Source organism: Cuculus canorus, chromosome 1 (assembly GCF_017976375.1).
Source record: "Cuculus canorus isolate bCucCan1 chromosome 1, bCucCan1.pri, whole genome shotgun sequence".
Taxonomy (NCBI): domain Eukaryota; kingdom Metazoa; phylum Chordata; class Aves; order Cuculiformes; family Cuculidae; genus Cuculus; species Cuculus canorus.
In genome coordinates, this window is record NC_071401.1 from 208144659 (window position 1) to 208157859 (window position 13201).

General features: G+C 56.6%; 2 protein-coding genes across 2 annotated transcripts; both read right to left on the reverse strand.

Annotated features, from left to right (window-relative positions):
• Window positions 1–1625: 1625 nt before the first annotated feature.
• LOC128852675 (acrosin-like) lies at window positions 1626–4986 on the reverse strand. The gene is made up of 6 exons (XM_054071331.1): window positions 4916–4986; window positions 3783–3785; window positions 3429–3629; window positions 2870–3135; window positions 2460–2605; window positions 1626–1979 (listed from the first exon to the last, which is right to left on the reverse strand). The coding sequence occupies exons 1-6, from the start codon at window positions 4984–4986 to the stop codon at window positions 1626–1628; spliced, it is 1041 nt and encodes a 346-aa protein (XP_053927306.1).
• Window positions 4987–5862: 876 nt separating this feature from the next.
• On the reverse strand, window positions 5863–12649 carry LOC128852683 (acrosin-like). Its single transcript, XM_054071461.1, has 7 exons — window positions 12576–12649; window positions 11952–12152; window positions 11393–11658; window positions 10983–11128; window positions 10173–10502; window positions 8093–8112; window positions 5863–5959 (listed from the first exon to the last, which is right to left on the reverse strand). Exons 1-7 carry the CDS (start codon window positions 12647–12649, stop codon window positions 5863–5865), a joined length of 1134 nt encoding a protein of 377 aa, XP_053927436.1.
• Window positions 12650–13201: the final 552 nt, after the last annotated feature.

Here is a 13201-nt window from a genome sequence, read left to right on the forward strand (position 1 = left end):
CCTGGGCTCAGTTTTGGGCCCCTCATGCCAAGAAAGACCTTGAGAATCTGGAGCGCATGCAGAGAAGGGAACGGAGCTGGGGATGGGTTTGGAGGCCGTGAGTTCAGGGAGCAGCTGAGGGCCCTGGGGCTGTTTAGTCTGGAGAAGGGGAGGCTGAGGGCAGACTGGGAGACATGTGGAAGCTGTTCTCGCGTGGAGGAACTCCTTCGCGTGGTGGCAGAGCTGTGGGAGGAGGTAAATAGCCTAAGGACCATCAGGGAATGTGAGAGGGAGATGGATCACTGGAGCAGAGCCCTCTCACAAACTAAGGAATGAGGAGCAGGAGGTCAAAGAGAAGCAGTTGATTAATGCCTGGCTCCGAGCCTGGTGTGAGGAGAGAGGCTTTGCGTTCTTCGATCATGGGGTGGCCCACGCAACCCCAGGCTTTCTTACTAGGCATGGGACACGCTTGTCTCCTAGGGAGACTAAAGTCCTTCCTAACAATCCAGCTAATCTCTTAAATAGAGCTTTAAAGTAGATGGGAAGGGGGAAGGGGACAAGACCAGGCTAGTCGGGAGTGAGCCTGGAAGTGGGACTCCAGTGACTGAGAGATGGTGTGTTGGAGAGGACCGCCAGTACATCACCACAAAGCAAGTGGGGGCGATTGTACCTGGGGACAGTAAGGATGAAATTGGCGCTGAGGTGTTAGTTATTCCATGGACCAGCCAGTCGGGAATAAGCTCTATACCCTTTCTGAGGGCTGAAGGTTCGACAGCCCAGTCGAAGTGCATTTACACCAATGCACTCAGCGTGGGCAACAAGAAGGTGGAGTTGGAAGCTGTTGTAGGGCAAGGTGACTACGATGTCATTGCCATCGCGGAAACATGGTGGGATGACTCGTGTAACTGGAGTGTAACTCATAAAACTTTATGCTTTCCTGTTGGATGCACTTTGAATCTGTTCCTGTAAGTGTTTTTAATCCATTTCAACCGCCCCAGACAGCCTCGTCCCTGCAAATAGTTTTAATGCAAGTACTGTACTGGGTGGATCTGTCTCGGGCCATGTCAAATGCACTCTATGTTGACCGGTTTGAGGAAACGATGTGATGTGTTGAGCATTCAATGGAGATGTTTCAGTGGGGCCAGGGCTTGGCGGGTGGGGTGCTGTTCCAGGTCCAGCTCAGAAGCCTCTGTAGGGTGTTGGAACTGAATCCTCTTTGAGGTCCCTTCCAACTCAAACCACTCTGTGATTGTCTGAAGACCTCCAGGCCCTGGGACCGCTATTCCCTTCCGCTGCACTGTGTCCCTTGTCTCACAGCATGCACGGGTTCAGCTTTTGGAGTGAATCTTTGCCTTTGTGCCCTCCTTTCCTTGTGCAGGGACCAGGCCTGGAGTGTTTGCCTCGCCCCGGAGACAGAATGAAGCTGAAGCAGAGTTTGCTGCGAAAACTGTTTATTCCTAGACAGAATAGACTCGAAGCAGAATCCAAAGAAAATAGACCCATCTGCCGTAGGCATGGACGGGCAACTTGAGGTGTGAGGGCAGGATCAAGCAGGTCTGAGGCTGCCTTTGGAGCAGCAGGCATTGCCCCAGAAGGACACGGTGGTGGCCCCATGCAGCCTGTCCTGCATCCCCTTCCCCCTGTTCTCATGTGCCTCCGCCTTTCAGGACCCGCAGGAACTCCTGCAGCTGAGTGAAGAAGTCCAGCAGCTTGTTGAGTGCATAGAGGCAGGAGCTAAAATAACTTGGTTCCGTTGTTTCGGGCATCTCCACAGGGTATGATGTGGTGGGAAAGTGGCTCCAGGCTTCTTCTGTTGCATTGGCTGCTCTGACTGAGTGCCGCGTGATCTGAGTCAGCACCCAGTCACGGAAGTGCCGTGTGGAGGTGTAGACCCCCGGCCGACGGGCTCTGGCACAGCCTACCCCAAAGCTGGTCACTCCCACCAGCCAGAAGTGGTCAGCATGGGGATCCTGGCAGACCAGAGGACCTCCACTGTCCCCCTGCAGAGAAGAAGAAGAGAGGATTCAGGGGGTGCTGGGGGCTCTGTCAGTGCCAGGGCTGGCTCCTGCTCTCTCCCAGCAGCTGCCAGAGCTGTGTTCCTGCACAGAAGGAATCTGCTCTGGTGCTGGAGCCGACACAACGTGGTTGGGGAGGTGTCTGTGGGACTATAAAGCAGGCCTCTCTCTCCTCTCTGCCCATGGACCCTGGCTGTGGGGCAGAGGGATGTTCCAGGGTTGGTGCCTGGACCTACGGGCTGTGGAGAACGTGGGATGGGCTTTATGGGTAGAGTCACAGGGCTGTGGGACGGGCTGGACGGTGAGCATGGACAAGCAGTTGGAGAGCAGGAGGTGAACTCAGGAGCGATGGGGAGCCAGCGGTGGGAGGGGGACTTGCTGGGTGAAGCAGGCACCGGGGTAGATTGGGGCAGCTGTGCTGGGGCTGCCGGTGCTGCTGGGGCGGGAGTGGGATCATGCTCCTACCTGGCAGGTGTCGATGCCTCCTTGCGGATAGCCCGCACACAGGTTGTGGGGGTGGATGTCCCCATGGTACCACCCGCTACTGTTACAGACTTTCAGGTCAATGAGGGGGACCTTGGCCTCCTGCAGCGACGGGGGTAGTCCTCCAGCTGTGGGCAAGACAGGAATAAGCACTCGGCAGCTGCTGCCACTTCCCGTCCCCCCTTCCCTAGGGCTTGGCTTTGCGTCCACAGAGGCATCGTGGTGTTTCCCTTCCACCCTGCTTTGGCTGACAGCTCATTCCCATCTCCCCATGAGACACAGATGACTCTGCAGACTGACGTTGGCTCCTGCCTCTGCTGTCAGGACACCCAGCCCATCTGCCCAGGGTTCCCAGCTTGCACCCGCCATAGAAATACTTTTGGGGAACTCACATCTGGCCGTGGTGACCCCCCAGCCACCAACATAGCAGTTTCTCAGCTGCCGCAGTTGCAGGGAGAAATCAGGCACGCAGGCGAGCTGCACGTAGGGCGTGCACTGGAGAGGCTCGTAGAGTTCCATCAGAGCGATGTCATTCGCCTGAGTGGTTTTATCGTAGTCGTCATGAATGATGATCTGTCTGACATAGCTGATTTGTGTCTCTGGGCCCATGTCAGTTAAGGACGTGGTACCGGCCACCACGCGCCACGCTGGGACATCCCTGGAAAGCAGAGGGAGAGAGGGGTGAGAGGCAGCAGAGGCACGCGCTGGAGCAGCCCAGCAGCTCCTTGCCTCCTGCTTGCCGAGGGAAAGAGGAAAGCTTGTGGGGCATCTATGCCCCAACACGCCTGAGCCACAAGGACTGTGGGGATGGAGGCATCTGGGATGCAGCGGCACGACCGCAGCCTTTGTCTGGGTGCACTGCAAGGAACCGGGCTGGGAGTCGCCCGTGATGCTGCACGCTGGGCCTGTGCCGGGGTTTTGGGGCTCTCCCTGTTCCCTGCTCCTCCTTACTGGCTATTGACGAAGCAGTGGGCTGCCGTCAGCACCCACTGTGGGTGGATGAGGGACCCTCCACAGGCGTGAAAGACGTGCGTCTCCCGGACCTTCTGCACACTCACAATCCCTGGCCAGGATCCTGGCTGGGCATCTCTGCCCCCAACAACACGCACTGAGCCGTAGCCATAGGAAACCGAGGGCCGCAGTCCGCAGGTCCTGTGAAAACAAGAAACTCATTACTGTCCTGCTTGAGGCATTGATGTTGTTTGGGCAGAAGGTCGGGCAAACCCCACCCGGCATTGCTGCGTGGAGCGCAGAGCCAGGGAACCCTGTAGGGTGTGCAGGCATCCACCCCTGTCTCTGCTTTACCCCCTTAGAGGAGCTGTGCCAGCAGCCTGGGCGCTGGCGAGGAACGGCAGCTGCCGCATAGGGTTGGGGAAGGAACCACGTGGGATAGATGAAGGTGTTGCGAAGTGAGCATCCTCTAGTGAAGCCCAGCAGCATTTCTGCCAGCCAACTGCTGACTCCCGTTTAGCTGCTGTTGACCAGCACCCCCAGGTCCTTTTCCTCCACTTTTCCCCAAGCCTGGAGCGTTCCCTGTGGTTGATGTGACCAACAACCTGTGCCACTTACTTGCAGTTCTCCCAGGATCCCTGCACAGGCAGGCACAGGGCCAGCAGGACAAAGAAGAAGAAGAGCATCTTCATGATGCAGTAGTACTAACGAGGACCAACCGAGAGCTAGTGACGAGCACGGCACCAGCCGACGGACTGCCCGCAGTGTTCACGCTGCTCGCAGAGCCCTTGGCCCCGAGCTGATGTCACAAAGCCCCTGGTTCTGGGTGCTGGGTACAGCGAACTCGGGGCGGGGGTGGACATGGGATGTTCCAATGAGGAGGGGAGCTAGGAGGTATGGTTGGACACCCAAAAAACCCCTGCTGAATGCTCTGCTGGCAGGGTGAGCATGGTCAGCTTTGGGGAAGGTAGCAGCGCCTGGCTCTGAGCTCTTCCTGCCAAGAGCCGGCATGGAAACACCAACGGTGGCAGCCCAGGCTCTCTGGGAAGGGCATAGAATCGTTAATGTTGGAAAAGTCCTGAAGATTTTCCAGTCCAACCACCAATACAACACCAACCGTGCCTACTAAGCCATGTCCCAAAGTGCCACAGCAACTTGGTGTTTTAACACCTCCAAGGATGAGGACCCCTACACTGCCCTGGGCAGCCTCTGCCAGGGCTTCACCACTCTTTCAGGAAAGAAAGTTTTCCTAACATCCAGTCATAAACCTTCTTTAGCACAACCTGAGTCCATTTCCTATTGTTTTGTTGCTTGTCCCCTGTTGGACCACAACAACACTTGCCTCACCACAGCCTGCTTTGTGGGAGCTGCAGAGAGTGATGAGGTCTCCTCTTAAGCCTCCTCTTGTCCAGCTGCTGTTGACCAGCACCCCCAGGTCCTTTTCCTCCACTTTTCCCCAAGCCTGGAGCTTTCCCTGAACCACTTACTTGCAGTTCTCCCAGGATCCCTGCACAGGCAGGCACAGGGCCAGCAGGACGAACAAGAAGAGCATCTTCATGATGCAGTAGTACTAGCGAGGACCAACCGAGAGCTAGTGACGAGCACGGCACCAGCCGACGGACTGCCCGCAGTGCTCACGCTGCTCGCAGAGCCCTTGGCCCCGAGCTGATGTCACAAAGCCCCTGGTTCTGGGTGCTGGGTACAGGGAACTTGAGGGGGCGGGGGGGGGGACGTGGGACGTTCCAAGGAGGAGTGGAGCTAGGAGGTATGGTTGGACACCCAAAAAAACCCCTGCTGAATGCTCTGCTGGCAGGGTGAGCATGGTCAGCCTTGGGGAAGGTAGCAGCGCCTGGCTCCGAGCTCTCCCTGCCAAGAGCTTGCATGGAAAATCCAACGGTGGCAGCCCAGGCTCTCTGGGAAGGGCATAGAATCGTTAATGTTGGAAAAGTCCTGAAGATTTTCCAGTCCAACCACCAACACAACACCAACCGTGCCTACTAAGCCATGTCCCAAAGTGCCACAGCAGCTTGGTGTTTTAAAACCTCCAGGGATGAGGACCCCTACACTGCCCTGGGCAGCCTCTGCCAGGGCTTCACCACTCTTTCAGGAAAGAAAGATTGTCCAAGAGGACAATCCCTTCCCTGCTCCTGCTGCCCACCCCATGGTTGATCCAAGCCAGGATGTTGTTGGCCTTCTTGGCCACGCCAGCCACTGCCTGGTCATGTTCTGCTGCTGTTGACCAGCACTCCAAGGTCCTATTCCTCCACTTTTCCCCAAGTCTGGAGCTTTCCCAGTGGTTGATGTGACCAACAACCTGTGCCACTTACTTGCAGTTCTCCCAGGATCCCTGCACAGGCAGGCACAGGGCCAGCAGGACAAAGAAGAAGAAGAGCATCTTCATGATGCAGTAGTACTAACGAGGACCAACCGAGAGCTAGTGACGAGCACGGCACCAGCCGACGGACTGCCCGCAGTGCTCACGCTGCTCGCAGAGCCCTTGGCCCCGAGCTGATGTCACAAAGCCCCTGGTTCTGGGTGTTGGGTACAGTGAACTCGGGGTGGGGGGGACGTGGGACGTTCCAATCAAGAGGGGAGGAAGGAGGTGAGGTTGGACACCGTGACAGCCCTGACCAAGTGCTCTGCTGGTGGGGTGAGCGTGGGCAGCCGTGGGGAGGCAGCAGCGCCCGACCCTGACTTCTGCCTGCTCCGAGGACATATTCGAGAGACCTTCCAATACCTGAAGGGGCTACAAGAAAGCTGGGGAGGGGCTGTTCATGAAGGCTTGTGGTGACTGGGCGAGGGGCAATGGGGATAAACTGGAACAGTCAGATTTAGGCTTGATATAAGGCAGAATTTCCTCGCCATGAGAGTGGTGAGGCCCTGGAAGAGGTTGCCCAGGGAAGTTGTGGCTGCCCTGTCCCTGGAGGTGTTCAAGGCCTGGTTGGATGAGGGCAGCCTGATCCCGTGGGATGTCCCTGCCCATGGCAAGTGGTGAGTGTGCCGACCAGGGAGGGTGCCCTCCTGGACCTGCTGTTTGTGAGGAGAGAAGGCCTTGTGGGGGACGTGACGGTTGGAGGACGCCTGGGACAAAGCCATCATGAGATGATAGGGTTTTCAGTTCTAGGTGAAATGAAGAGGGGGATTAGTAGAACAGTCCCATTAAAGTTGCAGAGGGCAGACTTTGGACTGTTGAGAAGGCTGGTTGGCAAAGTCCCATGGGAGACAGTCCTTAAGGGCAAGAGAGCCCACGATGTCTGGGCGCTCTTCAGAAATGAAATCCTGTCAGCTCAGGAGCAAGCCATCCCCGTGTTCCGGAAAAGGAGCCGGCGGGGGAGAAAACCATCTTGGTTGAGTAAGGAGATCTTGAGAGGCATCAAAAAGAAGAGGGATGTCTATGAGCTGTGGAAGAAGGGACAGGCGTCTTGGGTGGACTACAGGGAGGAAGTGAGATCGCGCAGGGAAAAAATCAGGAGGGCTAAGGCCCAACTCGAAATCAAATTGGCTAAGTCTGTGAAAGATAATAAAATATCTTTCTACAAATACATTAACAAGAAAAGGAGGACTGGGGAGGATATTCAATGCCATTTGGATGCAGAAGGAAGACCAGTGAGAAGGGATGAGGACAAGGCTGAGGTACTTAATGCCTTCTTTGCCTCAGTCTTTTAGAGAAAGGGAAGTTGTTCTCTCTGTGTACAAACTCAGGAGTTAGAGGAGGCTGACGAAAGGCAGGTCTTGCCAAACTAACCTGATCGCCTTCTATGACAAAGTGACTCGACTACTGGATGGGGGAAAGGCTGTGCCTGTAGTCTTCTTGGACTTGAGGAAAGCCTTTGACACATTCTGAAGCAGAATGCTGTCAGAAAGTGTCAGCCTCCGGCCTGGACAGGCGCACACTCTCCTGGGTGGAAAACTGGTTGGATGGCCGAGCCCAGAGAGTGGTGGTCAAAGGAGTTACCTCCAGCTGGAGGCCAGTTACAAGAGGGGTTCCCCAGGGCTCGGTACTGGGTCCAGCCCTGTTCAATGTCTGTATCAATGACCTGGATGAAAGCATTGAGTGCCCCCTTAGCAAGTTTGAGGATGACACTAAGTTGGGTGGAAGCGTGGATCTGCTGGAGGGTTGGGAGGCTCTGCAAAGGGATCAGAACAGGCTGGAAAGATGTGCTGAGACCAATGGCACGAGGTTTAACAAGGCCAAATGCCGGGTCCTGCATTTGGGGCACAGCAACCCTGTGCAGTGCTCCAGACCAGGAGAAGTGTGGCTGGAAAGCTGCCTGGAGGAGAAGGATGTGGGGGTAATGGCTGACAGCAGACTGAAGATGAGCCAGCAGTGGCCCAGGTGTCCAAGAAGGCCAATGGCATCTTGGCTTGGATCAGAAACGGTGGGACCAGCAGGTCCAGGGAGGTTATTCCGCTCTGTACTCAGCACTGGTGAGACCGCACCATAAGTACTGTGTTCAGTTCTGGAGCCCTCACCACAAGAAGGATGTTGAGGCTCTGGAGCGTGTCCATAGAAGAGCAATGAAGCTGGTGAGGGGTCTGGAGAAGAAGGGTTACGAGGAGCAGCTGAGGGCCGTGGGGTTGTTTAGCCTGGAGAAGAGGAGGCTGAGGGGAGACCTTCTTACTCTCTACAACTGCCTGAAAGGAGGTTGTGGAGAGGAGGGAGCTGGGCTCTTCTCCCAAGCGACTGAGGACAGACAAGGGGGAATGGCCTCAAGCTCCATCAGGAGAGGTTCAGGCTGGATATCAGAAAAAAATTCTGGAACAGGTTGCCCAGGTAGGGGGTGGAGTCACCTTCCCTGGAGGTGTTTATGGAACGGGCCACCCTGATAACAGCAACGGCCCCCAGGAAAGGAGAAGTCGGTAACGGCCAGGGCAGGGACAGTGACCTGTCAGAGTGACAGGCCTGTAGTTCCCCACGTCCTCCCTGCAACCCTTCTTGTAGATGGGCACAACATTAGCCAGCCTCCAGTCTAGTGGAACTTCCCCAGTCAGCCAGGACCACTGGAAGATGATGGAAAGGGGTTTAGAAAGGACATCTGCCAGCTCCTTGAATACTCTTGGGTGGATCCTCTTGGCCTTTGTGCTGGGGAGGCCACACCTCGAATCCTGGGCTCAGTTTTGGGCCCCTCATGCCAAGAAAGACCTTGAGAATCTGGAGCGCATGCAGAGAAGGGAACGGAGCTGGGGATGGGTTTGGAGGCCGTGAGTTCAGGGAGCAGCTGAGGGCCCTGGGGCTGTTTAGTCTGGAGAAGGGGAGGCTGGGAGACATGTGGAAGCTGTTCTCGCGTGGAGGAACTCCTTCGCGTGGTGGCAGAGCTGTGGGAGGAGGTAAATAGCCTAAGGACCATCAGGGAATGTGAGAGGGAGATGGATCACTGGAGCAGAGCCCTCTCACAAACTAAGGAATGAGGAGCAGGAGGTCAAAGAGAAGCAGTTGATTAATGCCTGGCTCCGAGCCTGGTGTGAGGAGAGAGGCTTTGCGTTCTTCGATCATGGGGTGGCCCACGCAACCCCTGGCTTTCTTACTAGGCATGGGACACGCTTGTGTCCTAGGGGGACTAAAGTCCTTCCTAACAATCCAGCTAATCTCTTAAATAGAGCTTTAAAGTAGATGGGAAGGGGGAAGGGGACAAGACCAGGCTAGTCGGGAGTGAGCCTGGAAGTGGGACTCCAGTGACTGAGAGATGGTGTGTTGGAGAGGACCGCCAGTACATCACCACAAAGCAAGTGGGGGCGATTGTACCTGGGGACAGTAAGGATGAAATTGGCGCTGAGGTGTTAGTTATTCCATGGACCAGCCAGTCGGGAATAAGCTCTATACCCTTTCTGAGGGCTGAAGGTTCGCCAGCCCAGTCGAAGTGCATTTACACCAATGCACTCAGCGTGGGCAACAAGAAGGTGGAGTTGGAAGCTGTTGTAGGGCAAGGTGACTACGATGTCATTGCCATCACGGAAACATGGTGGGATGACTCGTGTAACTGGAGTGTAACTCATAAAACTTTATGCTTTCCTGTTGGACGCACTTTGAATCTGTTCCTGTAAGTGTTTTTAATCCATTTCAACCGCCCCAGACAGCCTCGTGCCCTGCAAATAGTTTTAATGCAAGTACTGTACTGGGTGGATCTGTCTCGGGCCATGTCAAATGCACTGTATGTTGACCGGTTTGAGGAAACGATGTGATGTGTTGAGCATTCAATGGAGATGTTTCACTGGGGCCGGGGTTTGGGGGGTGGGGTGCTGTTCCAGGTCCAGCTCAGAAGCCTCTGTAGGGTGTTGGAACTGAATCCTCTTTGAGGTCCCTTCCAACTCAAACCACTCTGTGATTGTCTGAAGACCTCCAGGCCCTGGGACCGCTATTCCCTTCCGCTGCACTGTGTCCCTTGTCTCACAGCATGCACGGGTTCAGCTTTTGGAGTGAATCTTTGCCTTTGTGCCCTCCTTTCCTTGTGCAGGGACCAGGCCTGGAGTGTTTGCCTCGCCCCGGAGACAGAATGAAGCTGAAGCAGAGTTTGCTGCGAAAACTGTTTATTCCTAGACAGAATAGACTCGAAGCAGAATCCAAAGAAAATAGACCCATCTGCCGTAGGCATGGACGGGCAACTTGAGGTGTGAGGGCAGGATCAAGCAGGTCTGAGGCTGCCTTTGGAGCAGCAGGCATTGCCCCAGAAGGACACGGTGGTGGCCCCATGCAGCCTGTCCTGCATCCTCTTCCCCCTGTTCTCATGCGCCTCCGCCTTTCAGGACCCGCAGGAACTCCTGCAGCTGAGTGAAGAAGTCCAGCATCTTGTTGAGTGCATAGAGGCAGGAGCTAAAATAACTTGGTTCCGTTGTTTCGGGCATCTCCACAGGGTATGATGTGGTGGGAAAGTGGCTCCAGGCTTCTTCTGTTGCATTGGCTGCTCTGACTGAGTGCCGCGTGATCTGAGTCAGCACCCAGTCACGGAAGTGCCGTGTGGAGGTGTAGACCCCCGGCCGACGGGCTCTGGCACAGCCTACCCCAAAGCTGGTCACTCCCACCAGCCAGAAGTGGTCAGCATGGGGATCCTGGCAGACCAGAGGACCTCCACTGTCCCCCTGCAGAGAAGAAGAAGAGAGGATTCAGGGGGTGCTGGGGGCTCTGTCAGTGCCAGGGCTGGCTCCTGCTCTCTCCCAGCAGCTGCCAGAGCTGTGTTCCTGCACAGAAGGAATCTGCTCTGGTGCTGGAGCCGACACAACGTGGTTGGGGAGGTGTCTGTGGGACTATAAAGCAGGCCTCTCTCTCCTCTCTGCCCATGGACCCTGGCTGTGGGGCAGAGGGATGTTCCAGGGTTGGTGCCTGGACCTACGGGCTGTGGAGAACGTGGGATGGGCTTTATGGGGAGAGTCACAGGGCTGTGGGACGGGCTGGACGGTGAGCATGGACAAGCAGTTGGAGAGCAGGAGGTGAACTCAGGAGCGATGGGGAGCCAGCGGTGGGAGGGGGACTTGCTGGGCGAAGCAGGCAGTGGGGTAGATTGGGGCAGCTGTGTTGGGGCTGCCGGTGCTGCTGGGGCGGGAGTGGGATCATGCTCCTACCTGGCAGGTGTCGATGCCTCCTTGCGGATAGCCCGCACACAGGTTGTGGGGGTGGATGTCCCCATGGTACCACCCGCTACTGTTACAGACTTTCAGGTCAATGAGGGGGACCTTGGCCTCCTGCAGCGACGGGGGTAGTCCTCCAGCTGTGGGCAAGACAGGAATAAGCACTCGGCACCTGCTGCCACTTCCCGTCCCCCCTTCCCTAGGGCTTGGCTTTGCGTCCACAGAGGCATCGTGGTGTTTCCCTTCCACCCTGCTTTGGCTGACAGCTCATTCCCATCTCCCCATGAGACACAGATGACTCTGCAGACTGACGTTGGCTCCTGCCTCTGCTGTCAGGACACCCAGCCCATCTGCCCAGGGTTCCCAGCTTGCACCCGCCATAGAAATACTTTTGGGGAACTCACATCTGGCCGTGGTGCCCCCCCAGCCACCAACATAGCAGTTTCTCAGCTGCCGCAGTTGCAGGGAGAAGTCAGGCACGCAGGCGAGCTGCACGTAGGGCGTGCACTGGAGAGGCTCATAGAGCTCCATCAGAGCCATGTCATTCGCCTGAGTGGTTTTATCGTAGTCGTCATGAATGATGATCTGTCTGACGTAGCTGATTTGTGTCTCTGGGCCCATGTCAGTTAAGGAGGTGGTACCGGCCACCACGCGCCACGCTGGGACATCCCTGGAAAGCAGAGGGAGAGAGGGGTGAGAGGCAGCAGAGGCACGCGCTGGAGCAGCCCAGCAGCTCCTTGCCTCCTGCTTGCCGAGGGAAAGAGGAAAGCTTGTGGGGCATCTATGCCCCAACACGCCTGAGCCACAAGGACTGTGGGGATGGAGGCATCTGGGATGCAGCGGCACGACCGCAGCCTTTGTCTGGGTGCACTGCAAGGAAGCGGGCTGGGAGTCGCCCGTGATGCTGCACGCTGGGCCTGTGCCGGGGTTTTGGGGCTCTCCCTGTTCCCTGCTCCTCCTTACTGGCTATTGACGAAGCAGTGGGCTGCCGTCAGCACCCACTGTGGGTGGATGAGGGACCCTCCACAGGCGTGAAAGACGTGCGTCTCCCGGACCTTCTGCACACTCACAATCCCTGGCCAGGATCCTGGCTGGGCATCTCTGCCCCCAACAACACGCACTGAGCCGTAGCCATAGGAAACCGAGGGCCGCAGTCCGCAGGTCCTGTGAAAACAAGAAACTCATTACTGTCCTGCTTGAGGCATTGATGTTGTTTGGGCAGAAGGTCGGGCACCTTCTCTCCCCACCCGGCATTGCTGCGTGGAGCGCAGAGCCAGGGAACCCTGTAGGGTGTGCAGGCATCCACCCCTGTCTCTGCTTTACCCCCTTAGAGGAGCTGTGCCAGCAGCCTGGGCGCTGGCGAGGAACGGCAGCTGCCGCATAGGGTTGGGGAAGGAACCACGTGGGATAGATGAAGGTGTTGGGAAGTGAGCATCCTCCAGTGAAGCCCAGCAGCATTTCTGCCAGCCAACTGCTGACTCCCGTTTAGCTGCTGTTGACCAGCACCCCCAGGTCCTTTTCCTCCACTTTTCCCCAAGCCTGGAGCGTTCCCTGTGGTTGATGTGACCAACAACCTGTGCCACTTACTTGCAGTTCTCCCAGGATCCCTGCACAGGCAGGCACAGGGCCAGCAGGACAAAGAAGAAGAAGAGCATCTTCATGATGCAGTAGTACTAACGAGGACCAACCGAGAGCTAGTGACGAGCACGGCACCAGCCGACGGACTGCCTGCAGTGCTCACGCTGCTCTCAGAGGCCTTGGCCCCGAGCTGATGTCACAAAGCCCCTGGTTCTGGGTGCTGGGTACAGGGAACTTGAGGTGGGGGGGGACATGGGATGTTCCAATGAGGAGTGGAGCTAGGAGGTATGGTTGGACACCCAAAAAACCCCTGCTGAATGCTCTGCTGGCAGGGTGAGCATGGTCAGCCTTGGGGAAGGTAGCAGCGCCTGGCTCTGAGCTCTTCCTGCCAAGAGCCGGCATGGAAACACCAACGGTGGCAGCCCAGGCTCTCTGGGAAGGGCATAGAATCGTTAATGTTAGAAAAGTCCTGAAGATTTTCCAGTCCAACCACCAACACAACACCAACCGTGCCTACTAAGCCATGTCCCAAAGTGCCACAGCAACTTGGTGTTTTAACACCTCCAAGGATGAGGACCCCTACACTGCCCTGGGCAGCCTCTGCCAGGGCTTCACCACTCTTTCAGGAAAGAAAG

Excerpts from the sequence above, each read along its gene's own strand:
- LOC128852683 (XM_054071461.1), bottom strand. The coding sequence starts at position 12,649 with ATGAAGATGCTCTTCTTCTTCTTTGTCCTGCTGGCCCTGTGCCTGCCT. Across the intron at positions 12,153-12,575 it reads GGATCCTGGGAGAACTGCAA|GACCTGCGGACTGCGGCCCT; the intron begins GTAAGTGGCACA and ends TTGTTTTCACAG. Across the intron at positions 5,960-8,092 it reads TCGCTTGGGAGAAGAGCCCA|AACCAGGGGCTTTGTGACAT; the intron begins GCTCCCTCCTCT and ends CCCAACACCCAG.
- LOC128852675 (XM_054071331.1), bottom strand. The coding sequence starts at position 4,986 with ATGAAGATGCTCTTCTTGTTCGTCCTGCTGGCCCTGTGCCTGCCTGTG. Across the intron at positions 3,136-3,428 it reads CACTGCTTCGTCAATAGCCA|GGATGTCCCAGCGTGGCGCG; the intron begins GTAAGGAGGAGC and ends TCTGCTTTCCAG. Across the intron at positions 1,980-2,459 it reads GAGGCATCGACACCTGCCAG|GGGGACAGTGGAGGTCCTCT; the intron begins GTAGGAGCATGA and ends TCTTCTCTGCAG.